The 26205-nt window shown below is 50.3% G+C and overlaps 2 protein-coding genes across 2 annotated transcripts in view; both read right to left on the bottom strand.

Annotated features, from left to right (window-relative positions):
• Positions 1-10889, bottom strand: part of NUP214 (nucleoporin 214) — a gene marked incomplete at its 5' end in the record, with an annotated part of 45517 nt that extends 34628 nt beyond the window's left edge. Inside the window, 12 exons of the mRNA XM_082492638.1 lie at positions 181-637; positions 1741-1902; positions 3756-3879; positions 4468-4534; positions 5147-5253; positions 5844-5947; positions 6677-6740; positions 7081-7151; positions 7678-7882; positions 8141-8292; positions 9103-9298; positions 10848-10889. Coding sequence (XP_082348764.1) covers positions 181-637; positions 1741-1902; positions 3756-3879; positions 4468-4534; positions 5147-5253; positions 5844-5947; positions 6677-6740; positions 7081-7151; positions 7678-7882; positions 8141-8292; positions 9103-9298; positions 10848-10889 — 1751 coding nt within the window. The remainder of the gene's footprint in view (positions 1-180; positions 638-1740; positions 1903-3755; positions 3880-4467; positions 4535-5146; positions 5254-5843; positions 5948-6676; positions 6741-7080; positions 7152-7677; positions 7883-8140; positions 8293-9102; positions 9299-10847) is intronic.
• A 1581-nt stretch (positions 10890-12470) lies between these two features.
• Positions 12471-25096, bottom strand: AIF1L (allograft inflammatory factor 1 like). Its single transcript, XM_082492814.1, has 5 exons — positions 24957-25096; positions 20130-20196; positions 17069-17110; positions 15708-15870; positions 12471-14024 (listed from the first exon to the last, which is right to left on the bottom strand). Exons 1-5 carry the CDS (start codon positions 25032-25034, stop codon positions 13937-13939), a joined length of 438 nt encoding a protein of 145 aa, XP_082348940.1. The 5' UTR covers positions 25035-25096; the 3' UTR covers positions 12471-13936.
• Positions 25097-26205: the final 1109 nt, after the last annotated feature.

Below are 26205 nucleotides of genomic sequence, written 5' to 3'. Positions count from 1 at the left end.
CACAGCCAAGATGGCTATGTCTGGGATAAAGAGAGGCTTCCTCAGTGCTTTCTTGGGAGCATGGGGAACAGCCATCAGGGCAAAAAGCCAGAAACCATTTTCGGAACTACCATTCACTGTCCATGCCCAGAGTAATTTAACAAGTACCCAGCCACTGCATTAACTACTGCATCTATTTACTTCTCATTGAGGTTCACTTTGACTGAAGAAGCCGAAGAGGCAAGAGACGACTTCTGTGCAACAGGTGTTGTGGAGAGTGGTGGCCCAGGTGAGCTATCTGCAGCTGGTTTAAAGTTCATGGATGCAAACGAAAAGGAGGCGGCAGTAGTTGTAGTGGTGCCTACAGAAGGAGCAGGAGTCATGGATGCCTTAGGAGAAGCCGAGGAGAAAGAGAACGTTGCTGCTCCAGTCAGACTGGGAGCCAGGGATTGCTTGGAGGCATCAGTGGCAAAGGCGTAAGGTGGAGGATCACTGCCTGTAGAGCCGGGTGTCTTCACAGTTGAAGGCATAAAGGAGAAAGCAGCTGCTCCACCCCCTGCAGGAGCCTGACTTGAGGCAGGCGCAGTAGGAGCAACACCTGGTCCTGTGTCAGGCTTTGAAGCAGTTGGAGGAGTGGTTGGAGTTGTGGCAGTACTTCCTGCAGAAAGACAAATGGGGAAGGAAGAGATTCGTTCGGCTGCATTGACTCACGGCAGCAGGTTTTGCAAGGCCAAATGCTATCCGACAGGGACAGTTCAGCACTATCTCGCTCACTGGACAGACGGTACGACGAGGAAGAGAGATAGCAGAGCCAGGCTTCCAGTCCCCAAACCCAGTAAGTGATAGAGAAACCGCACAGAGTCCAAGCCACGATCAATACTACAGTCTAGATTAATGTTGTCTGGAATTTCCTGTGAAAAGGCTTCACCTTTCTCCGTTGATTTTGATGAGGTTCCTGCCATCTCAAATAAAACAGGCTGTCAGCACGCAAGTCTGCCAGCGCTGCAGAGAGGCAGGCTGCCAAACAGAAGCATTCTGTTTGGGGAAAGAGAAGTAAATTTGGGCTTAGGGAAGAAAATAGTGGGTTTCCAATTATTATTGCATACATGCAGACAAGCAAAACAATCAGCTTACCTGCCTACCCCAGCAGAGGAAACTGCCTACTTCACAGCTCATATGGCAACACATATATACCTCAGATAAAAGTACTACTCTTCACCTGCTAACATAATTTTCACAGTGCTGCAGAAAGCTATTGTTTAAATAAGCTTCTGCTGCAGCCAAACACCTTCGTTCACATCATGGCCTCCTGTGGCAAAACATATGGAGGAAAACCACCACCTCTCTGCAGCATGCAGACCGCGCTCTGGGTCTGCACAATGCCTGATCCTTGTCCCCAGGCAGAGCCTGCAGGCACTGCTGCAGTTCCAGTCCTACGCTGCAAACCTGGGCAAAGGGCCTTCTAGAATTGCTTTGGCTCTGTTCCCTAAAGGTTGATTGCACAGCAGAGTCTAAGCACACAGTCTGCAAAGTGCTTGAGATCCCGCATAATGAATAGGGCCAGATAATTTCACACTGATGTGCAAAAGAGAACAATCCTGGGAGCACAAAACACTCAAGAACTGCTCCCCATTATCATTATAAAGAAAAAAAAAAAATCTCTTTACTGTGACCACATACATGCCTGAATACCAAATTTACAGATGAATATGACAAAGATCCACAAATGCAAGTGCTTCCCGAATCCACCAGAGTACTTACCTGCTGATTTTGGAACTCTCTCCCCTACTAACAGCAACGGCTCTGGGGTCACGATAAGCGATCTGACCCCTGGGTTTTGGTTGATCATGTAAAACGGGCAGAGCACACCATCCGTAGAGAGCAAGATCAGAACTGGAGCTGGAGCAAGGGTCTTCTCGTCACCTGTCAGAAACCACACGTGTAAGTCCTGCAGCCAAAGTTTCCCACTCTGTTCTTACTGGCATTGGCACCTTCATGTGACTTGCAATTCTTTTTTTTTTTTTCTTCTTTATTCCCTCTCATTTCTGACTTCATGTTTCATAAATTCATAGATGAAGGGTTATTTTGACAATCAAATGTCATCTCCTGAATGATAAAGGCCAACTTTCACCCGTGAATTCCTGTGCCAAGCTTTTTCATATTTTGAAGGAGTCCTTTTTCTTCACCTATACGCTGCTCCCTCCTTCAATCCTCTATGCCCTTCAGCAATCCCCACATTCCATTGGGTCCTGTCACATCATTAACATTCACATACATAAAGTACAAAAGAGAATTGCTAGATAAGAAGCTTTTTAACTTTAAAGAAAGCCAACATCAACCAAACATCCCGATGATCTGAACCTCTGATATAAAATATTTGAGATTTGTGCAGCTGCAGCTTTGAGGCTAGAGTCTGCTTCCATTCAAATATTCTCAGCACAGTTAAAGGCCCCAGACCACTCCCTATATTCCTAAAAAAAAAATTTCTATAATGGTTTAACCATGCTTAATTGAACAACAACAAAAAAAAACCAACAACCCAACAAATCTAGGATGCAGGAAAAATCTGCTATAATCATGGCACTTTGTTTGTTGGGCAGTGCAGTGGATGGCCATGTTTCTCTACCTATTGGTTCTTCAGGGAAAGGACGCTAGGTAAGGGCAGTTCCCACATGGGAAAAAGCTCCAGGACAAATGAGGTTTCTGAGCAATCCAAATTTGCTGTGAACTGCAAAGCCGATTAATGTGCAGCCGAAACCAAGCTGATCGCACTCCATGAGAACACAGAGAACGCGTTAGCAAAAAAGCTTCTCCAAAAACCTTTCTAAAAACCTCTAAGGCAGCACAACCTGATCTTAAAAAAGCTGTTCTGACAGATTCCTTAATCCAATAACTGTACAGATTAACAGAAAACGCTTCAAATTCAATTTTGCATTCAAGTACAAAGTTTGACCTCAATTCTCTTATGCAGGTTTTCATTCAGGTAAAGTTCTCAGTTAATCGGCACCCTCCTGTGCTCTTCAACAACCCCGACTGCAGTACCTTACACTCTGCCTGAAGGCATCTCTATTTCAATCTGTCTCCGGGTTTCAAGGGAGAGTTTTCAGAATTCACTAAGGTACAACACAATAGCTCAGATGTATCTGCAGCTTCTGCATCTGACAAGGTGCTTTGAAGAGCCTTCAGGCAGCGCGGAAGGTACAGCAATAATGCAACTGGCTAGATGTAGAGCACAGCAGGGTTCAGTCAGTGCAGGCCCTGTGCTTTAATGCAGAATTAAAACCTACGCATTCACCTCAGTGATCTTTGCTTTTTCTGGCTTTTAAACTAATGCACTTTTCCTTTAGATCAGTGCAAATGTACTTCGTACAAAACAGTTCTGCAAAACGACATAAGGTACAAGAATAAAGAAAACCTCACACGCAGACTGAAATCCCTGGTGTTAAAATAGGAGTCCTTTAAACTCACTATTATCCTGGCTCTGTGAAACACAGACATAACCCGGGTGCTTTGCTTGCCACGTCTGTTAGTGTAGTATCCCAGGCTGCTGAAAGCTTTAAGGAAGAACTGTATTTAACACCTTGCCATTTGAATCCTTACTCAGAAGTAAGCCCGCATGTGCCGTGGGCTTGGTATGAAAAGGTAGGATGGAGCCTCTGTGTCGGTCTCCCTTTCAGAACGATCTCCTAGAACCCTGAGAACCAGGCTGCTCCCCAAAAACATCTCATATATTGCTATTATTGGACTATTTCACAAGAAGGACTAACAAGACTTACTGATAGGGATAGGCATGTTACTGGTGTAGTCTACAGCAACGCCAACAGGCAGAGTGTCATCGCTTTTATCTGTCACAGGAAGCTCTGCTCTGCTGGAGTCCTCCAAAACCCACGATTCCCAGTTCTGCAAAAAGTAAGATTACTATTTAGGCTACTGCTTTCCTGTGATCAGTCTTCATCAGAACTCTAGCCTACTACAGTTGAAAGATAAGACTACAAAAAAGCTACAGAGCATCTACTTAAATCTGTCAGATTAACAAATGCCAGAAGTATCAGGATCCTTCAGAGATTTGTGTGTGACTTCTCATGCATCATTGCCTGTCAGAGTTCAGGTCAGACAGTTTTAATGTTTAACTTCAGTTGATGACCTCACATGAATCACTTTATTAAAGTGAGCTTGACCAAATTTTGAGACTTCCAAGTGAAATCATGAAAAACAGACTTCTGGTACTTGGTCCACAAGATACTGTGTTTCTGTTTATCTTTTCTCTGTCACTCAGATCTCTTGTTCACCTAAGACTTATGTTTATCTTAAGATCCACACAAGAGATGTAAAAAGAGCAGGTTTTCGTTTTGTTTTGGGGTGTGTGTTGTTTTTTTTTTTAAATATATCGTGTCATTGTATTCCAGGTGTTACATTGGTTATACTTGCTTAGATTCTCGAGAAAGAGGAGACGCATATGCACAAATGCAACGGGAACAAAAACATTACCTGATCCCCTTGCCTGGCAAGAATGCTGACTTCTGTGGAAGCTGCTGAAGCTGCCAGAACTAGATCCCTGTACGCACAGACACAAATAGGTTAAAACAAACATGACAACCCACAGCAAGATGCCCAGCTCCACAATTCATTATCATCTATATGAACTGGTAACTAGGAATACAGTTATAAGAATACGAAACTGACTTTTCCTCGCAAGATGAGGGAAACTTGATTTGCTACATCACTGTAGAACATTTTTTTTTTCCCTGTAAAACTAGTCACCAGAGGCTGAAACCCTTTGCCAACTAATAACTTGACAGCCACTGTATCATCATAAATAATGACAGTCCAAGCCAGGCAGTTGGACAGTTAAGAGCAGCTTCTTCACACAGATACACGATTAAGTGAGATAAAAGGTCATGCTTTACCCAACCTATGACTTACAATCTCAAGGGAAATTGTTATGACATATTTTAAACAATAATATGTATTGTCACCAGACAAATGAGTATGTTGGCACGGAGATAAAGCATGCAGGAGAAATTAGCTGGACTTACACAAAGCATTTTCAAAATGACAATTTCATTTCTATTATATAGTTTACAAAAGGGAGGAACACAATACAGTGAGTGGGAAGCACTGACCACTCGGACATGCACAAGGGAAAGACTTGATTCCTACCACTCACCATTCCTCAACATAGTTGAGGAAGTAATGATGCTGTCTCTCTGTGCAGCTCCCATAGCAAGGCTCCATGAAATTCACAAACTTCTCTGGTCGCTTCTCTTCCTTTTTCTGTAAGACCAACATTGACAATTTACTTTCCAATGCAGAAATCAAGCAAACTCCCATAAATACCGCTGCATCAGGGTACAGTAATAATTGCCACATACTTCAAGAGAGAACAGGCATCATGAGATCACTTGAAAAACAAAGAACAAAGCAAACGAACAAAACCCTCCTCCAAAAGATAAAGGGGCAAGAAAGATGATACCAGGCAGTTTTGATATCACAATCCCCCCAGGAATTAATAAACTAATACTGAATGAGAGCATATGAGACCTAAAAATTTCCCTAACCTAAACAAAACAAATATATCAGGACTCAATATTAAATAAGGTTTTCTTGCCACATGTTTACTTCAGAGGCTAAAAGTCTTCATGTCGTAATTCGATCTCAGCAAAGAACAAGTTACTGATGGGTTTTCAAGTGAATATGACTTCCTTTACTCAATCTCCCCCAACCCCAAAACTATGATTTACAGTAGTACCAAACTCGAATTCTACATAATGCCAATGTGAATAACAAAAGCAACTTGCCATTGTCATAAAAAAGTCAAAACCAAGCAACAAATATTTCTGTCATCATGACTTGCTGGCACTTACAGGCAATATGGCTATGACCACTTCTGGAGGTGTTTCCAGTGTCCCATCAGCTGCTGCATATACAATAGTAAAGACATATGTGCCAATCCACAGTACATCCAAAACTGAAAGAGAAGGAAACAAACACCTCAGCCAGAAACACTTCAGAATTATACTTCTTTGCATCTTAACTGCACAGCACACAAAAGTAAATGACAAACAAACAAATAAGGAATCACTAACTTCAACACTACCAAGATAAAGAATTTCAATGATGTCTACAGAATATCAATCTTATTAGGGGGAAAACTATTTGATCCCTGAAATTTCAAAGCCAAACAAAAAGAATGCATTGATTTGCCCGATGATATCACAGGCAAGACAATGCCAGCATTGCCAAACATGGATGATGTTTTGGCATATCCAAATGAAGTGTTTCTGCTTTTCTAAACTTACTGCTTTGACATTTTATTGGAGAGTCAAAATGATGAAACGAAACTCACACAGAATATGAGAATGGGATTTATATCCAGAAATCTTCATGCTAAAGGAAGATTACTTCTGACAGTACTGTCTGTCACATCGGTGAGCAAAAACTAGCTTTTAAAATTCATATGTGAAATAGTCTAGAAATAGACAAGCACTCTGGCCAACTGGTAATTTTTCTACACAACCCAGAAGTAAAGCAGGTAACTATTTTTTTCCAAATAATATAAAAAAAAAAAACAAACCCCAAACACACTGTAATATGCAACCAGTGTAGTATACAGCTGCTATAACTAAAAACAACATGAGGAGGAATGAGTAAAAATATTTTAAGAGTAAACAAGTTAAAAAGAAACAAAAAGATGTACCTTTAACGGGATTGTCAGAGTCATAAAAGGGAGGACAAGGGATTACTTTCTTCTCCTGCAGACTCTGCAAATAAAACTACTCTTAAATACAAAGAAAGAGACACCAAACAAAGCCAATTGCAAGTTTTGCAGAAAGCCCAGAAAAGTGGTTTAAAGCAACTCACCCACCTTTTAACACTCATCATGTGCCACTCTGAAATCATGACATTTAAGCAGCAGGTGCAAACTTAAAATAAATCCAGCATTGGTCTAAGACACCTTAATATTACTGAAGCACTTGCGCAGCTTCACATGGCTCATACCATGTGCCACTTGACCAAATTCTGTAGCGTGTGATGCAAAGAAAACAAAGCATATTGCAAACTAGTGAGCAGACATAAGACTTTACTAGCAACAACACTTACAGGCAGATACTGCACCACGGTGCCATTTTGCCTCCCTACAGCCAGTTGTTTTCCCTTCGGGCTCCAACATACTAAGCAAAAAAGAGAATTTCATTAGCTCTAAGGAACTGGAGAGTTACAAGGCCCCACAGAAGCAGGACCAATAAATCAAAACCACTATTTTTTTCTCCTGCAAAGAGACATGAATCTGAACCAAACAAACAGGGAGTCATCCAGTCACAGACAAAGTAAGACTGCACAGATCAAAAACCAACAGATGACGACTCTTATTGGCATGCTTCCTTGGAAATGAGAGTCAAGCCTGAGACAGCACAAACTACAGGTAAGCATATTTGATTAATTCAGAAGATGCAGCTCCTCCAGGAGCAAGTACTAAGAAACTAGTAAAGAGCTAGTAAACTACTAGGTAACTAGGAAAGAGCAGTTACATTGCAACATATTTTCCAAGTCTTAGGGATTTTAAGTCCTTCATTTTTGTGAAGAATTTTTTTTAAGAAACCTCCTTGCCAGACAAATAGCCTGTCTTTTTACACCTATCAATCTGCTTCTGTTCTTCAGTGTCCGACATTCTGTACACTATCTGAGGCTCCCACTCACCAGATGTAACAGCTACAGAGGAAGGCAGCGTGGCATACACTTTCACAGAGTCCGTGACCTGCAGGACAGAGATGCTGCCATCGGACAGGCAGATGGCCACCATGGTGGGACTAGTGGGGTTCCACTTCAGGTCATTGACCATTGCTCCACTTCCCGAGTCCTTCGCCAGTTTGTGATAAGCAAATGCACGTTTCTGCTGTTTTGCCTTTTAGGAAAGAGAAATACAAGAGACAGTTGAAGCTTAGCACAAAACCAAGTTCTCCCAAAGTCATAATCCAAAGCTGTTTTGACCTTCCTGTAAATTAATGACTGATAAAAATAAGAAGCAAATTTTGAGTTCACTAAATAAATCCTTTACAAGACACCTCCCACAGAGAGACACAAAATCCCACCCAAAGAATGCCTCTCCTCCTGCTGTAACTTGGAAAAAAAAAAATTAAAAAACACTTTGCATATGCTTTACCTGATTTAAGAATGTGCGGACATCAAAAAAACCAATGAAGGAACCGATCTCACTGGACATCATACAGACGGACAGCGTGAGATTATCACAGCTTAGAGCCAGGTGCTGCACAGGAAACTTCATGGGAACTAAGGTACTCTGAACATTCTCCACTTAAAACACAAAAGGAAAGGAAAATAGAATGAAGGGGAAAAAATTAAATAGCAAGAACTGTTCTTGTAAAACAATATCACTAGATGCAGTTTATGCAAAAATCACCAGTCCTATTAACAGCGGCTGTTAAAGCTGACATAGAAAAACTGAGTGACAGCAAACTCCTTCGTCTCTATCAATACAGTCTCAAGAGCTGCCAAATTCCTAAGAAAATAAAATTCCACTTTTCTTCCTCAGTAACCTGGAGGAAAAATAAGTGGACAGATTTTTGGTTTCACTTATGAATGCACATGAATACCTCAGGTACAGTTACTGAGGCCAACAGGAAAATGAAAAACATTGCACTCGGGTGGTGGAACACTGACTGCCTTCTTGCAGGACAGTCATTTCGTCAAGAGTGGATAACTCACGTGTGAGAACGCTGTCTCTCCACGCACATACATCCCTAATGCATGCACAGGTTCACAGCTCAAAGACTGGCTACCAAGACAGTGCATGGCTGCAAGGAGAGGGGTACATTCCGAGGCAGGAAAAGTCAACCTCACTGTATTGCAGTGAACACACATGAGCAAACCTGAATGACACTTGAACAGAAGCTAGCACAGAGCATCCTGGTGATGTGTTCCCAAAAACTGTACTTCATTTCAGCTACGGGTACAGCAAATATTGTCTTCTCACACAAGAAAACATGGTAATTTCAAACGCATGAAAGACCGTGGCAAGGACTGTATCAGAAGCCAAGAGCTCCATATCCTAAAAACCCATATAAACTGTCTCTGCAAAGACTTTGAGACATCAGTGTGCCTTACCAATTTTATTGGGATCTTCTCCCAGCTGGTTTTGCATGAGAAGATTTCTAGTGTGAAAGATCTGCAGGCTGGTTCCTCCACCAGCAAAGACCAGCCCATATTTGTTAGACACTGCCAGGAGACTGGAGCGCTCTTTGGGAAGATCATCCGGAGCATCAAAGATGCGGACCTTCTTTAGTGCTCTGAACTGAAAATCCTGTTGTAAAAGAGTTGGGAAGTAGCTGTACATATGCTGGCAAAAAGGAATAGTTTACTTCAGTTTGTCTAAGACAATAGGTTGAAAAGTCTCTCCAGGAGAGCTGCAAAACACCTGCCAAAGCAGAATTCACATTCGTGCTTTCACTGGCCATCCCATCACATTTTCTGTCTCATCAGACTGAGATCACACCACATTTTTTCCATGGGCTGAATCTCTCTTCTACCCAGTGCCTATGTTCATAAAACCTGTAGAAGCTGAATCTGTCCGGGACATCTAACCTTCTCAGAAACATAGCAAATCTAGCCAACAGACACAGAAGAAAAAAAGAAAGAAAAGCGAACAAAGCAGGATACAACACAATTGAACAAAACTTGTTGCCACAAAGCTACAAAGCACACATCTGCTTGGATGCATCTTTGTTTGCTACCGTAATTTATGACACACAGAACAGATATGGTTATTCCTTCCACCCAGCCCCAGCAATTACTTTGTATAATCAGACTTATATTTTGCCTTTGTTTCTCTCATAACTTATATTGTCCTTCTGTAAAAGGAGTAAGAGAAAAATAGCGTGAGATAAAAACTGCAAAACCCACAAACTGAATTAACAGCAGTTGCACTATTACCATGCAAAACCTGAGGTTCCCCTTAGGAATGAATCTCTCTTCCCAAGGTGCCAATTATTGAACAGAGCACTGGATCTAATGGCAGTAACTCAAATCAAGCATCTGAGTTTTATTTCCAAATTACTGCCAAAGCACTGAGCAAGTACATTCCTGCAATCTGAGGAGGCTGCGGGAACTCAGAAGCTTCTGCAAAACAAATAGCCCAACTCTCTTGTTTTTGAAGGTGCCTGAGGGGAAAGCAACTGCACAAAGATGCATCTGGGCTTTGGGAATCCGTCCCCTGTTATGCCTGCTTATATAGCCTCACAGTAACACTCTGGGGGACAGAGCAATGGGCTAGGCTGGCACCACGCAACAAAACTCCAGTTTACACTGTCCCATAACAGACAACCACACATGCTGTTCCCAAACGCAGAAGGCATGCTGACAGTAAGACTTACAAACACATCACCCCTCTCCCAAATTAAGGTATCTCCATCTCCCACATTCTGCCTCTCCTCCCCCAGGCGTTACCAAGACCCCTCTCCATCACAGGCCATGTCAGCTCCTCCCTCTTCCACTCCACAGGCTTGTACCAGACTCTGCTGACGAGCCCTCAGGTGCTTCACAAACCCCTCAAAAAGCCCCCGCCATGACCCGAGCCAACACCACCCCCCCCCACCGGCCTGTCAGCCCCACGGCCAAGCCAACTCCCTCCCATAGCCTATCGCCCCCCACAGCCCATGCCAAGCCCTCCCCAAGCCCCGTTCCCCTCAGGGACCGAGTTGAGCCCCCACCGTGGCCTGCCACCCCCCTCGAAGCCCAAGCCAACACCCCCAGCCTGAGCCACACCGCCTGTCAACTGCCCCACCGCCCGAGCCAACCCTCCACTACCGCGGGCTGCCCCCTCACAGTCCGCCTGCTCTTCCCTCGCCCCTCACCTTCATCTCCCGCTCCGGAATCACGTCCATATCGTCCCCCATGGCGGCGCTGCCAGCCCCGAGGCCCGCGGTCTCCGCCGCCCTGCGCACAGCCGGGAAACCCCCGCGCGCCCGCCAGTGCGCTCACTTCCGCTTCCGGCGGGGCCGCTCTAGCCCCAGATCTCGATGCTCCGCGGCGGCCTGAATCCTCCAGCGGGTCCCGCCTTGTTGTTGCTATGGCGGCGCTCGGCACCGGCGGGGTCCGGGGGCTGAAGAACAGGAGGATAAACACCTGCCCGCACGGCGAGGCGTAGCAAGCGGCTGTGTTTAATAAACCCTTTTTTCCGTATATGCTGAGGTGGGGCCTGACTCGGGCGCGGTGGGTGCTGCAGGCCGCACCCGCCGGCCCGCCTCCGCCCTGAGGAGATGCAGCCCGGTGGGGCCGCCCCCGGAGACCCTGAGGGGACAGACCCCGCTGGGGGTGGACCGTGGCTGCCAGCAAGCAAGGTGTGCGATGGCGGAGGCTGGCAGGCCCCTGCTCCACACTGTCCGGCAGCCCTTGGTAAGGTGCTTCGATGGTTTTTCCCCAGCAGAGGTGCGGTGTCGCTGCAGCTCTGAGCAAACCCCACTCCCGTAGCACGGGCTGCAGCGGGAGCACACGGTCCAGTGCTCAGGGTCAGTCCCTGTACACTTCCAGTTACGTGTGGCTGAGCTGAAACAAGGAAGCTCTGTGAGTGGGGCAGCCTTGCTGTACTCGGGGCCCCGCAGAAGCAGCATGTGTTTTCACAGTCACAACAGGACTTGGGTTTCTTTCCTTGTTCCCTTCCTGCCTCAAGTACAGGGGGTTCAGCCCCCACTCAGTGCCAGCACAAGGCACACAATGTCACCTTAGCACTTGGCCTTGTGGGGACAAGGACATGTTGAGAAAGGCTGTTTCCAGCTCTAGCAGGTTGTACTTTTCTTTTCCAGGACCAGAAGGACAAGGATTTCCACACACACAAAAGCAGTAATGGCTTTGGGCAGTGACCTGAACTGTGGCAAACCACATCCAAGTTTCCCTCCTGTAATACCCTCACTTTATTTTCTAACTGAACAGCTTTAACACACAGAGCCCAGAAAAGCAGGTGCATTCCCAGAGGCTAACAGGCAGCAGAAAGCAGACACAGGGCTCTGATCTAAGGGCAATTCTGTCCTTTTGAGGAACATGTGGGAAAAGTGTACCCAGTCATTCCCCCAGGAAGCCTGGTCTCCATTTTGATATATCAGACAAGAACCTCAGGCAATTGCTTCAAGAGCAGAGAGGATTAAAAAGAAAACACAACCCACCTCTTTCAAGAGAAGCATTAAAAGTGTCTGCTCTTGATAAACAAGTTATTCCTTAAAACAAGCACCACCACCTGCTTTCTTTCAGTAAGTCAGGAAAAAAAGACAGCTTTCAGGAGGTGGCCTCTGCATTTCATAACACAAACTCCATGGCATTCACTCAGTTGTTACAGATAAAGATCAGATCAAGGCAGTCCAAACCTATCTCCAGGATCTATTTAAGGGTTTATATTAACAGAATTGGAAACCAGCTCACTTAATCTGCAACCAATCATATGGACCGAGCTTCAGAGGAGCTAAACTAAATACACTGGCACACAGTGTAGCTTCAAAAGATTTATTTTCAGTCCTTAAAGCAGACCGGTGTTGCTTTTGCTTATAATTTTTTCTCTTCATTACAGTTTTGGTTTTCATGCAAACAGTAGTGAGAATGTTGTTTTTATTTAAAAGTGCAGCCTTTGGCAGGAACATTCAGCCTAGTAGAGTTAATCATCTGTACTTCCTTTAAAAAACTTATTTATTAAACCATGATTTAAAAAAAGTTAAAAGCTGCCAAGAACATTTAAGAAAAGAGTAGGGAAAGGGCAAAGAGCAAACATCTGGATTCCAGAAATTGTGTATAGAGCAAGAATCACTGCAGTAACCAGAGTGTGGATAGCACAGTCCCAGCTACATCTGGATCCCAGCTCATGCTCTACTCTTACAGCCATTCCTATTTTGCAGACTTGAGGGCTTATCCATCAGGGAATTGTACCCAATAGCCCAGGGAACCAAGCCGAAACACATACAGGGAGGTCTGCAAAAATCAGAGGGACAGAGCAGCTGCGTGAGGACAGATCCTCATCTGCAACTGGTCTGGCAGGGCTCACAGTTTAGTCACCCAGCTTCCTTTCACCTGAAGGTTTAATTTCCCCTAGGCCTTCCCGAGGGGCTGCGCAGGCACAACAGCAGGCTTGTTTCTACACACGATGGACAGGACAGACAGCCCCCCTGTTTAGAGGTTAGGCTCCTGATCACATCCAAGTAGAGATGTGCGAGGAAGGGGGCCCCTAACGTAACCTTGGTCATCCCCACTTGCAGTGGCTGGTGTTGGACCCACCGAGATCTCACTGCAGGATGAACCCACAGAGCGGACAGAAGCTGCCCCTGCAGTCAGCCATGCCCACCTCTAAGCTTAAAGGCCCTGCAGGCAGACCTCTGGTGTCTATGCTCACCTCTGGTGTCCATGCACCTTCCCATGTTCACCTAGCATGCCACTAGACCACAGAGGTGGGAGCCTGACTTCTGTTTTGGTGAGGTCAGGAGAGGAAGAACTAGTCCAAAGTCAGGAAGCAGAGAAGAGAGCAGAGCAGAGAAGGCACTTATTTCTTTGCACCCATGAAGCTGCTGCCAGGGGCTTTGCCAGAATATCGCTCAATGTCTGGCAGCAAGGCCCTTTAGGAACCTGTTGTGACAAGCACAGCTCTGAATCCATGTGCTGGGAAGAAAGTAGCTCCTCATCCGAGAAATGCAGGAAGGGCAGAGGAAAAAGTAAAATCACAGGTTGTTTTTTTTTTTTTTTTTTTGACTCGCATTACACTTGGCGCTACAGCTTCTGTCTAACAAATCAAGTTGGCTAAGGGATGCAGCAGAAAGACACGAGCTGGGCGTCTCCAGCTTCACTTGCTGTTCCTCTAAGGCAGGTTAGTTGAAAACTAGGACTGTCCACAGTAAAGAGTAACAAAGCACAGGTAACCTCTGTTACAGACCAGCAAAGCAAACGGTGCCAATTTTTCAGCCTGTCCTCTTCAGGGGAGGCTGGCTATGTCTCTCTCTGGAGGCGGACCAGAAGGTTTTGGGTTGCTTTCGTTGGCTTTTCCTTCAAACATCATGACCCTGCAAAACACAGCAGACAACACCAATGAAAAAAGCAGGTGCATCTTTACCCATCATTGGGGGTGGGATTATCTTATCTGCTGAAAAATAGCATCTGCCTTCTAAGCAAAGGGCTTAGTTAGTTAACAGAGGAGGGAAAGCCGAGAGGGCAGCGCTGCCAGCCTGGCAGGCAGCTTTGCTTTTCCAGCAGCTTCCAGGAGTGGGTTCCCAAAGCCTCTGCTGGTTTTCGTCTCAGAGCCCAGAGGATTAGCACGTTTTATTTAGACAGCCACTTCCGAAATCCCCTGGGCACACACCGCATGCCAAGTGCTCCTGATGCGTAAAAGCAAATGCCGTCCCTGGCCCACCTCATACATAACCAGACAGCAGAACATTCAAAAGCCAACATCAAGCAAACAACAGCAATTACAGCCAGGGAAGAGGGCAGAGACAAGGAGCAAGGCACTAGCTAGAAGAATCCCAAGCATTTTGCAACCACCAGCACTGTCTTCCTCCCTGAGGACTGCAGCTACGCTGGGAATGCCAGCTGCCACGCTGGATCAAAGGACCGCACTGCTCTTGGGACGAGTTTTACATTTCTGCTCCTGCTCTAAAGAGTCCAGCAGACAATGGGGCGTCTGTTAGCAAGAGAAGGGACCCATCTGTGAAAACTGCTGCAGTTGAGAGGAAGGATGGAAGATACGGGACAGGCTGGAGGCTCAGCCTGCTTCCATGGAGAAAGAAAGGAGGAGCAGGGATGCGAGAAGTCTGTGCGTGCTTGGAAGAGGAGCATCCCAACACACAGACACAGGGCGCTCAGTGGGAAGAGGTGGGACTCATCGCCAGCAAGCATGTACCAGCTTACAGGGACCACATGAGAGGTGGGAGCAAGATCCTTCCTCCCAACCTGCCCTGAAAGCTGGCCGTGTTTCCAAAGCTGCCTTCAGAAAGGGGTAAGGGGGATGGAGAGGAGCAGCTCCTATTCATGGTGGTTACAGATACAAAAGCAGGGCCAGCCTCAGTGGCTGTGAAAGGAAAAGCCGGGCTTCAATGGGGTGGAGATGGAGCCAAGCAAGTGTTCGGAAGCCATTTGTTACAGAGCCCTGTCGGGAGGGCAGAGGGGGCCGTGGGAGGCTAGTGCTGGCAGCCTGTACCGCAGAAATCCTCTCCCAGCACAAGCCAGCTGTTTCAAGCATGTGTCCTGTTTCCATCTACTGCCCGTCTCTCCAAAAATCAGGCAGCGAGGGAGCATCCTGCGGGAAATAGGAGCCAGCCAACTGGTGTTGGCAGGACCATCGTTCACCACTCGAGTCCTGCCACCATTCACAGAGGAAGCCTGTGTCCCCAAAGCCAGCAGGAGCCACAGGGAAGAGACGGGAAGAAGTCCCGCAGTGCTGAATGCCTGCACACCCTCAGGAGAGGCGGAGAATCGCTCTGCATGGAGCACGTGGGAGGAAGCCTGCGCTGACACGCAGCAGGCAACTCCGCTGTCAGCACTCACCACTGCTCGGCCCAGAGGTGGGCTTATACATCCTCTCATGTCTCCCTGCAAACTCCCCCTTCACAAGGGTCCTCGTCTCCCCTCCACGAACACCAAGCGTGCACAGCTCCACCTCCACCAGGCAGAACCACTTCTGCTTCCCAGCTCCCCGACACGCCAGCTCCGGTCCTGCATCTCCCCAGCTCCCTCCCAGGGACACTCACAGTTTAAGCACAGCAGAGCGTTTCCCAAGCATCACGTTGACAAAGTCCTGGTAGGAGATGGTCTCGCTAACCCCTCCAGTCACCTCAGAGATCATCTTCTTCAGTTCTAGGTGGGTCTTCGGGGCCCCCATCTTCTCCATCATCCTTTTGACAGACATCAAATCTGCAAAAGCAAGGCAATCGGTGCTGTTGAGAGGTGACCACACTGAGCACAGACCAACCCCAAGGATACAGGCAGGACTTCGCACCTCAGACCACCTCACCTGTGGACTCTGAGGCTGACAGCACTAAGCTGTTGCTGAAAGCCCAGAGAAGCCTTCCAGTACAGCCCGCCGTGGTACTGCCCAGCACAGAGCATCGCTTCCCATTTCTGCAGCTCAAGATAAAAGCACCACACACGCAGAAGAGGGACAACTCTCCAAGTGCTCCAAAGACACGTGGGGACACTGCTCTCTAGCTTAGAGCGTGGTGCCAAGAATCACAAAAATTGGGAGGAGGGAAGCAACGCCGGGGTTAAAGCTGGAGACAAACAGGCTGCGGGGAGCGGGTGCCCCTGCCCATCGCCACAGGCCATTTCCTTCCATTGCTCTGCCACCCGCTGAGACCTGCTGGCCCCTTCCCTCCCGGAAAAGGCAGCGCAGCCCTGAGTCAGGCCTTCTCCAGCTCCCCACGGGCTTTACTTCAGCTCGAGGACTGGTGGAGGAGGGGAGCGAGGCAGCAGCCTTCTGGAAGGGAGCAGCATGCGAGTGATTACACTTCAGGCCTGGACAAGGCTGGATTTTTACATAACTGGTGCTTTCTGGGCCCAAACCAGGGCTGCTCAGCTGAGCCAGACTCACACCCGAGTCCACTGCTTCCCTCCGCTCCCCTCCCAGCAAAGCAAAGAGCTTCTCTGCACTAGAAGTGCTCGTGGTTTTATACAGCTGCTGCCTCAAGCCAGGCAAAACCCAGGATTGTCCAAGCCCTGCAGCTTCCCAGCTCTGGAAATGCTGAGGATTGGGAAGGCAGCCTCGGTGGAGAAACAGGGAGAAGGGGAAAAAAAAAAAAAAAAAAAAAAGCATTTAGAGCAGAAAAAAAGTGGAGGAGCTAAGCAGAGACTCAGGAGGAGAACAGGACTGAGAAGAGCTTAGATCTCGAAGCAGGTGAGGAGAGACTGAGAAAGCTGAGAGGCAGGGGCTGGAGAGCCAAGGAAGCCCCTGGCTGGGGATCAAGAGCCAAGCAAGGCTGGAGACAGGAGCAGCCCACAGATTTTTCCTCCTCAGCAACACGAGTGCAGAGGGAAGCAGCAGATATAGCAACAGACACCGCCTCAGCAGGCTGCTGCTCTTCCAGCCCAGCACCAGCATCCCCGAGTCACTCACCAATCTCCCCTTGGTTGTTCAGGTCAAACTCCATGTACTTCTCTGGAAGAGACACAGAAGCAAGTTAGCAGAACGCTAGAAGAGGGGGTACGCAGGGCTTTGAAGCGCTGCTTGCTTAGAGCAATGAAATAAAAGATTAGGGGATAAGGTTGCGATACTGCTGAATGCAAACAGCTCGGGAGAGGGAGACCATCTCAAGACCTGGTTTTAGCACCCTTAGCTCAATTCCAGGGCTCTGGAGTTAAGTGCTCTTTAATTGTGGCTGCTTTTCATTTAAGCTGAAGGAAAACACTGGCATGAGAACAAGGTATCAGCTAGCCACAAATAGCGTTAAAAGGATTCCAGCCAGAAAAACAAAACTCTGGAACAGCCTCCCAGAAGGAGTAGCAAGGAAAACAAAACCCTGAGCACACCCAAGATGAAGCGTGATCGGATTAGGAGGGGGATTAAATGACATAGTTGCCACCAATAGCAAGGGACAGACTCTACAGTCTTCCCAACGCGCTCCCAGAGCGGCGCCTGCCAGCAGAGATGCTCAAGGACCACATCAAGAGGGCGAAGCCAAGAACATGCCTCGGAGCAGTTATGCTGGAGCAGGTTGTTTGCCCTTCCAGCTTGCTGTCAAACATTGCTTGAATCGGGCAACTCCAGCATCCTCCGAGAAAGGCAGAGCTTGCTCAAGAAGGTCTGGTTAGTTTTGCAGGACAAAAGCTCGCATGCTCTAACAGACAGAGCACTGACTCGAGTTAGAAAAATCAGGATTTCAGTCCTGTGCTGCTTCTGACCTTTGGAGCAGCGCACCTGTGTGCTTCCTACCCACCCCCCACCTCCTCGCTAGCTGTTCCCCATTTAGACTTTAAGCTCTTCAGGCAAGGATTTGTCCGTCTTGCAGACAATACAGCTCCTGGCGCTGCAGGGGGCCCCCCATCATCTCAAGTTCTGCTGAATGAGAAGAACAAGATGCCTGCTGCCAACGTCCATCCGCGCTGAGCGGGAGAAATCTCCACTTGCCCTGCAGTTAGCACTCCCTCCCCGCAACAGCCTCAGAGGACTCTAAGTGAGAGCCCCCGGGCCGCTCCTTCCCCCCCCCCCCCCCAAAGGGAAAGGCCTTTTGCATCTGCTCCAGGGACACCAGCAAGCAGATGAGTGTGAACAGAGAAGTGGCAGGCTAATTTAAGGAGCCAAAGGGAAAATGGGATATTTCAGACATCGGAGCCTTCCCAGGACCTGTGCTTCTGAAGGAAGGTGCTGGGTTAACTGGGCTGATGGGCAGCTCCAGGCAGGAGGCAGAGGAATGGCTTGGCATGCCTTCACCTGGGTCTCAGCTGGTGGATTACGACTGTCATGAGCTGACCAGGACAGACCTACAGGAGTACCAGCTGTAAGCTGAAGCTGTTCATGCTTCAGGCAGGAATAAATGTCTCCCTTCAAGCATTAAGCAACTGAAATGAAATCGGGGCTGTCACACATGTGCTTAGAGGCCAAAGTGACGCTTGATGTGGAACTGGCGCTCCCCACCCTCAGTCCCAGCATAATGACCTTGTGCAAATGAACTGCCGCCTCCCTGGGCGGGGGTCAGGCCCCCCAGCATGGGCTCGGGCACACAAACCCCGCTCTGCCGTGTCCGTGCCCAGCACGTGTTTTCTTTTCTTCTCGGCTGACACTTAGCCAAACGCGCAGAGAACAGAGGCAGCTTTACATCATCGTGCTCTGAGCCTCAGCTCGCACATTCATCTTTCCCTCCCATCCCAGCTGCAGGGATTTGGTGGGGCAAAACCACGCGTGGTCCCTCCCCTCACAAATGCGCTTACACAAACACGGCACGGGGGCTCCCCGGGCCCGGCTGGGGAGGGCAGCGGGAAGGACGGCAGAGAAGAAACGCTCCCCCCCATCATCACACAATGAGCCGATTGTTGGAGGAGCTGGAGGAGGCGTTGGAGAGCGGGACAGGCCACGGAGGCAAACTCACGAGGCAGCGGGAGGAGATGCCAAAGGCTCTCGTTACAGGGAATTCTGCGCCTGTGACCTACAGTTGCAATGTTTGAAGAGCCCCCATTGTGATGGGAAAAATAATGCGGGGCTGCAGCCAAAAGCCAAAGCCATACAAAAGGCAACAGAAAAAAGGACGGGGAGCACAGGAGGCTCCTCTGTGCCCAGCACGGTAAGGGACCACAAAACCCCAGCCAGCTTCTGCCATGCTGGATTGCAAAGCCAAAATCCAAAAAGGACATAGCAGACAATGCCTGAAATGGAAGCAAGGTCAGGCTTTGTTTGGTTAGAGCCAGGCTGAGGACAAACCTTGAGGGCACTGTGACGCAGAAGGCATGTTCTCTCAACTGCCTTCAGCCGCTGCTTGGAAAGAAAGTGGATGCACCCAGAACAGCCCTGCCAAATCTTGTCCTGTAACCACTTTGAGGACAAACTGCAGAGGACCCCGGGCTTTTTCTCTATCCCCCATCCCAGCAAATGGGCCAAACCTAAGCTCCAGATCTCCTGACCCACTGGAGTTAGGCTTCGGTCAGGACTACAGACACATTACTGCTGTTGCTTCTGGTACCAAGGGGCTTGGGAAGGACCAGATCAGACTGAAGAAACTTTTGGGGAGAGAATGTCCCCAAGCCCTTCAGGAAGCAGCCGAGACCTCTGCTCTGTGGGAATTCATCCTCCTCCTCCTCACCGAAAAAATAGAATTCGGCTACTGCATTGTCCATTGTACCAGCTAGCCTGTCCAGCTATCTAGACAGAAACTGTCCTCCTGTGCTGCTCCCCTGGGTTTTGCTCACGCAGCAGGTTTTGCAGTAATAGCAGCCTCCAGGCAGAATGTCTGCAGGGTGACATGTCCCTGCCCTGCAAGTGGGGGAAGCACAAAAGCTCATGTGGGAAAACCACCTCTCCGGGGAGTTTCACCAAGTCCCACAAGCAAGGAGGAGGCATCCATCCCAGCTCAGTCACTTGTGTTTGGCAGAGGATCTCAGGCTGGTAAGATCCAAGTGCTGAGGAAAATAATCTGTTCAGAGCAAACAGTCAGGCTGACAGGACAGGGAAACCCTCCAGTTCTCACCTTTGAACACTGCCAACTTTGTCTCCAGATCTTCTTCATCACTGAACTTTGGGTCACAGAGAAATTCCTAAAACAAGAAAAAAAAAAAGGTATCCCCAAGGTTAAAGATATAAAGGAAAACACCCCAGAGGGCATGGATGAACGCAACATTACCCAGAAGACCTACGCAATTCCCAGAGCCACATCTGAGCAACAGTGCCAGGAGACTCGAAAATGGGTTGAATCCCTCCATACCTCGTCATTGACATTCCAGTGGAAGGGGAATGCCTCTGGTATCCCCAGATTTCTCACCAACAGCTTGAGGGAGGACGGCACCCCACGTGCCTTTGGAATAACTGCACGGAAACCCCTCTTCTTGCTCACCCAAGGTTTCGGCTCCCCTGTCTCAGTTTAAGCACGCACAGCACACGGACCAGGCACCTATTCCCAGCAAGGGCTCCTATTCCTCGCAAAAAAAAGCACTCTGATCTCAGCAATTTCAAACTCTTGGGTAACTCTGAGGGCTAGCAAAAAGAACAGGCAAAGTTTGCAGAACATCATGCACCCAAGAGAGGACGTGGCGGGGAAGGAACAGGGCTCCCACTCTCTCAGACTGTCTATCCATTTTTCCCCCTACCCTGCTCAGGCTGGAGAGGAAATTCTGGGTCAGTTCTGGTCACTCGTTCCTCACCCCACCTCAAAAACCTTCAGGTACCCGACAGAACAGACCACAACCTGCACAGACCATACCCTGCCGGTATGCTCTGCCAGCGACACCCCCAGCTGCGACGGCAGGGTCGCACTCCTCTGTCTGCCCAGCTCCAGTGAGCCCAGCACAGCTTAATGGCTCAATCTGTGTTCGGCGACAACACCACATTCTTCAGCGTAGAAATCATTAACATCTGCACAGCTTATGCATGGCCTGTCCAGGATAAAACCCCTCCAGGGGTTAGAGTGGATAGAGGGCTGAGGCTGTTCCCTGCTCTGGGCATGTGTTCCTCACTGCAGTTCTCCATAGGAGTGGGTCACCAAGAGATTAGCATCTCCGGCACTGGTAGTACTGGGGCAGCATCACTTGTGATTAACGAGACCGCATCCCCGCAAAGAAGCCCCACCTCCAGGCACCAGGACTGCAGGAGGTCCACAGAGCCACCAGTAACCCAAATGCCCTCCAGCCTCCACAGCGTGTTCTCATTTCTTCCAGAGGGAAGGCTGAAACGAGCTGTTCCCAGGTGTGACGAGCTGTGCCCGCCTGGCTGCTGGGCCAGCTCCGGCAGCGCTGCAGCCCCAAGCCGATGCCCAGTTCCCGCCGCCACGTCGTCAGCCCTAAGCCTTTCATGCTCAGGCGCTGCCTGCCACCCTAACCCCGCAGCACATTCCCTGGGCCCCTCCAGCCCACGCGCCTGGAGCGGCTCCCTCCTTCCTCACTGGGACAGGGGGGCCTGGACCTGCCCAAGGAGTCCAAATGCCTCAAACCTTCACTGCCAGTTTGCCACTGCTTTGGCAAGTCCTTTCTATGCAGCTGAACTAGGGTTTTGTAGGGAACCCACTAGGACAGAAGCGACTGTCGTCCCCTCCTCCCATCTCACGAACCCCAGATGGGACACCAGAGACCATGCCGACTAAACCAGCGTGACACAGACTTCCCTTATCACCATGGACACCAACTCAAATTGAGAACTGTGGTGAAAAGCAATGTTCCCAGTTCCTTCTTTCGCTCTCCTTTGCCAACTCAATTTCATTTATCTCAGTTATTTCTACCCAGGGGTATCATTTGCCAGCCCAACACAAAGGGCCCAATTCAGCTTCAAGACCTGGGCTCAGCCAGCAGCAGAAGTCACCAGCGAGCAGAGTAGTGTTACCTACTGCCATTGCCACTGAAGAGCCGCTGTAGAAGGAATTTGCCAAACATTACTGAGAACTGAAACAAGGCCAGCTAATCTCCTGGCCACCAGGTCACAGCTTCATGCCTGCCCTGCAGGAACAGCAGACAGCTTCCACCTACCCCCAGGACAGGGGATGTCACAGCAGAGTGCTGTATTTCTCCAGGAGCGAGAAGCAGCACAGAAATGGTGAAGACTGAAGGGAACGCTACATCCATACAGGATGGCGGAGGGACATGTGCCCAGGGGTCCAATGGCCCCTGACAGCCCAGTACCAGAGCAGGATGGGTGACACTGTGCACACCCCCAGCATCCAGTCCCCTTGCATTTCAACTGGAGGGGAACCGGACAGCCCACCGGTGTCACAGCTCTGCTCCAGACTGAAGGAAGCAACAGGGGAGCATATTTCAAAGGCATTCCATCCTCCACATTGTATGCAAGCCGGGCTGCAACCCCGATAAGGCAAACACTCACAATAGCGCACAGAAATTCAGTCCCCAGGGCCAATGACTCAGACTCAGCCCGAGTGGCTGAAGTTCCTCCTAGAGCCCTTTGCTGGAGCTCCCATTTTAAGGGGCACGTTCTATTAATAAGACCTGCTTAATCAGCCCCGGCCTCTCCCCCACTGCCGCCCTGAACAGCTTTTCTTGGGCAGAGAGACTTTTCTAAGCCAATAAATTCAGCCACGCACGTCCCAGCTACCTGCAAGACAACGTGAGCAAAGCCAAATCCTTCCTTGCTCCCCTAAAAGGCAGCTCCAGCCGGCAGGCCAAGCTCTCACCGGGCTGTCTAGGTGCCCGACACCAGGCACCCAGCATGCCGGGACTGGGAAGGGGCTGAGGGATGCTCGTGCCTGCCCTGGATGGGAGAAACGGGAACCTGCTCTCCAGCAGGCTGAATTCCTTCCCCGCAGCCCAGCGCATTAGAGGGTAAAACTAGGTTGAAACTAATCTGTGCTGGATTAGACGTGCCACCTTGATGCACGAGGCTGAACAATGTGATCACCGTTCCCCAGAAAGAGGGGAACGGCCAAGAGGGGATCCCAGAGGAGAGTTTCAGGCTGGAAGAGAGAATTCAATACTAGGACTCGACTGTCCTTCAGCAGCACGTGTGCGCTCAGGACACTGCCTGCCAAAGACCCTTATCCCAGCGAGAGCTCTGGGGTAGCAACCAGCCAGGAAAACAGAGCTGGGAGGGAGCTAAGTGTTAGGATGAGACAATAAGATTAAGCCTGATAGGAATTTGGCCTGATAGGTTTTATTAGGAGCACTTGCAGCCCTGGGGCTGTTCAAGGCTTGGGAAACCCCCTCCCTGCCTCCAGCCACAGTATCAGCCCAGGTTTACATATCAGCTGTGTATCAGAGGGAAGCGTGAGCTGCTTCGCTGCAGTCCCCACGCAGAGCTGGCAGAGCAAAGGAAGCACAGCAGCGCTGGGTTTGCTGCCCAGAGCCGCTACAGCACAACGGCTGCTCAGGATCCGTGGGCAGCCGCTACCCGTCCTCTCTGCAGCTTGAGTTCTCACCACTCAAATCCCTTCTCCTAGCGCTGAGCCAACACACGGGGCAGCAAGGACGGGAACAAGCAGCTCCCACCTCCGTCAGCAGGATGTAGCTTGTTTCATTTTTGTCATCCAAACCTCACGCAGAGAAAAAGCCTGCCAGAAGTGATGGCTACTTAGGGGAGAGGTAGGAGCCTGTCCCCCTGCGTGGGAGGAAGAAGAGCCCCCAGCCCTGGGGCACAGCAGTGGCACATCAGCAGTGTCCCGTATCCACCCTGTGCCTGAGTGATGCTGGAGGACAGCTCTGCAGCAGCAGAAACTGCAGCAATAGGTACAACGCACTCAACCCAAGGGTCAACACTGCCTTGGCTATGGGGGACACCTTAGACCCACCTACGCACCTCCTTGGCACAGGGAGTCATGCCTGCCTTCCAACACCAGGCTTCAAAGGCTCCTTTTTAAACCAAGTCCTCTTATTCTACACCTTATTCCACACTTCTTTTCCCACTCATTCTGCAGCACCTCCTGGTTTCTAATCACGTAATTCCCTCTCCAGTGACCTACATAAACTTCACCTCCGCTGCCTCACCCCTGCCTGGAGGAACATATTGGCACTTTTCGCTACCCAGTTAATGCGAGGGCAAGGCAAGCCCACTGTCTCCTCCAGGCTTTCAACTTGGGCAGCTCTTTGATTTCTCCACCTGTAACAGCAAGGGGCCACTGGCTGTATCAGCAAGTGACCACCAAACCCACCAAGAAACGACCCTAGAAATCCCACCGTTGATTGTTTCAAGGTTAAAACCTTCTTTCCACCCTCAGAACTGCTTTTGGCCGGGAGGGATGCCAACGGAGCTGCCCCTGCAGGCCATGCCAAGCAAGGGACGGGTCAAGCCCGAAGCTCGGGGGAAAGGACCTTGCCTGACCCCAGCGTGAAGGGCACAAAGCCCAGCGTACTTTGCACTAATCCAGGACCTGCCATTCCCCCCGCCCAAGGCTTGTGCGCCGAAGGGGAGGTTGAAGCCCTCCGGGAGAACAGCAGCTCCTGTTCTTGCTGGAGCACGTTCCTCAAGGATCTTTGGTGGCAGCCGACCACTGAGCACCCACAGCCCTCGGACCCGCCGGGGCTGCAGGGGGAAGAGCCGCCTGCGGGGGCAACACCGAGGGCGGAGGGGATGAAGAGCATCCCCCACACACACCCCGCAGAGCCACCGCCTGCCCCCTCCACCCGCCTTCCCCTCCGAGGGGGGACACAGGCAAACAGTACGGGGGGTGGCAGCTCCACCTGCCCCTGCCTTCTCCCCCACCCGCCACCGCCCCATCCCCGCCGGGTCAGCCCCGGCGCGGCCGCCCCCCATCCCCATCGCGCCCCCCCGGAGCCCTCCTCAGGGCCGCCCCCGCAAGGGTCGAGTCGGGTCGGACCGGGTCCGGTCGGGTCGGGAGGAGGGGGGGGGGCGGCCCCAGCCCCACCTTGTTGATCTCCTCCAGCCGCCCGTCCTGCGGGGCCCGCCGCAGCCCCCCGCCGCTCGGCCGGCGCGGAGCCGCCATCTCCCGGAGCCGCCCCCGCACCCGCCGCCGTCTTAAGTAGGGCCGGGCCGGGCCGGGCGGTGCGGGCCCTCCGCCCCCGCCGTTAACCCCTTCCCCGCCCCGGGCGGCTCCTGCCGGGGAGGCGGAGGGGGCCGAGCCTGGTGCCCCCGGGGTGCCGCCGCTGGGCAGGCTCTTGCTGGAGACCTGCGATGTCCGGAGCGCGGTGGGGAAGCAGCGGCGCGGCCCCGCTCTCAGCCCCCCCCGACGGGAGGGACGGGAAGGGACAGTCTCCCTCTAGCGCCCACCGCCCGCCCTGCGCAGCGCCGGCGGCCCACGGGGCACCCACGGGAGCTCCGCAGTCCGCCCCGGAGGGCGGTGGTGAACCCCCCCCCCCCGCCCTGCGCCGCCGCCTCGGGGGTCCCCGCTCGGGTCCCCAGCGCGGATGGTGGGGGCAGATTTGCCCGGTGCTGTTTGGCGGCGGCTCCGTGGTGTGACAAAGCACAACCGCTTGCGAGTCAGAGGGTCATTGTGGTTGGCAGAGACCTTTAAGATCATCAAGCCCAACCGTTAACCCGGCACTGCCAAGTTACCAATACACCATGTCCCTCAGCACCATGTCTACACCTCTTTTAAACACCTCCAGGGATGGCGACTCAACCACCTCAACCCCCTGGACAGCCTGTTCCAAAGCCTGACAACCCTTTCAGTGAAGAAATTTTTCCTGATATCCAATTTAAACTGCCTTGGCGCAACTTGAGGCTGTTTCCTCTTGTCCTATTGCCTGTTACTTGGGAGAAGAGATCGACCCCCACCTTGCTACATCCTCCTTTCAGGTAGTTGTAGAGAGCGATAAGGTCTCCTCTCAACCTCCTTTTCTCCAAACTAAGTCAGTGCTGGATAAGCCCTGGAGCATGAGCAACAGGGCAAGGCATCTACCGCAGGACAGACATGACCGAATTGATATGTGTCCTGGCCAGGGTCTGATGTGGGCGGTTGCACTCAGCCCCCTCACTCCCCCCGCAATCTCAGCGAGGTGCTGTTTTTAAAGAGCTGTACTAAAGTGGTTTTTAGCGGGAAGTGTCGGGCAGTTCCCCACACCACCCCAGCGCCAGCTGCATTTCAACCCCGAGTGCAGCTCCTCCTGCTCCCTGAGAAACCAGCAAGCGCAGGTACAGCATGTGCCCCCTCCTGC

Source organism: Vanellus vanellus, assembly GCF_965231255.1.
Source record: "Vanellus vanellus genome assembly, chromosome: 18".
Lineage (NCBI taxonomy): Eukaryota > Metazoa > Chordata > Aves > Charadriiformes > Charadriidae > Vanellus > Vanellus vanellus.
This window is presented reverse-complemented; position numbering and strand designations above follow the sequence as displayed.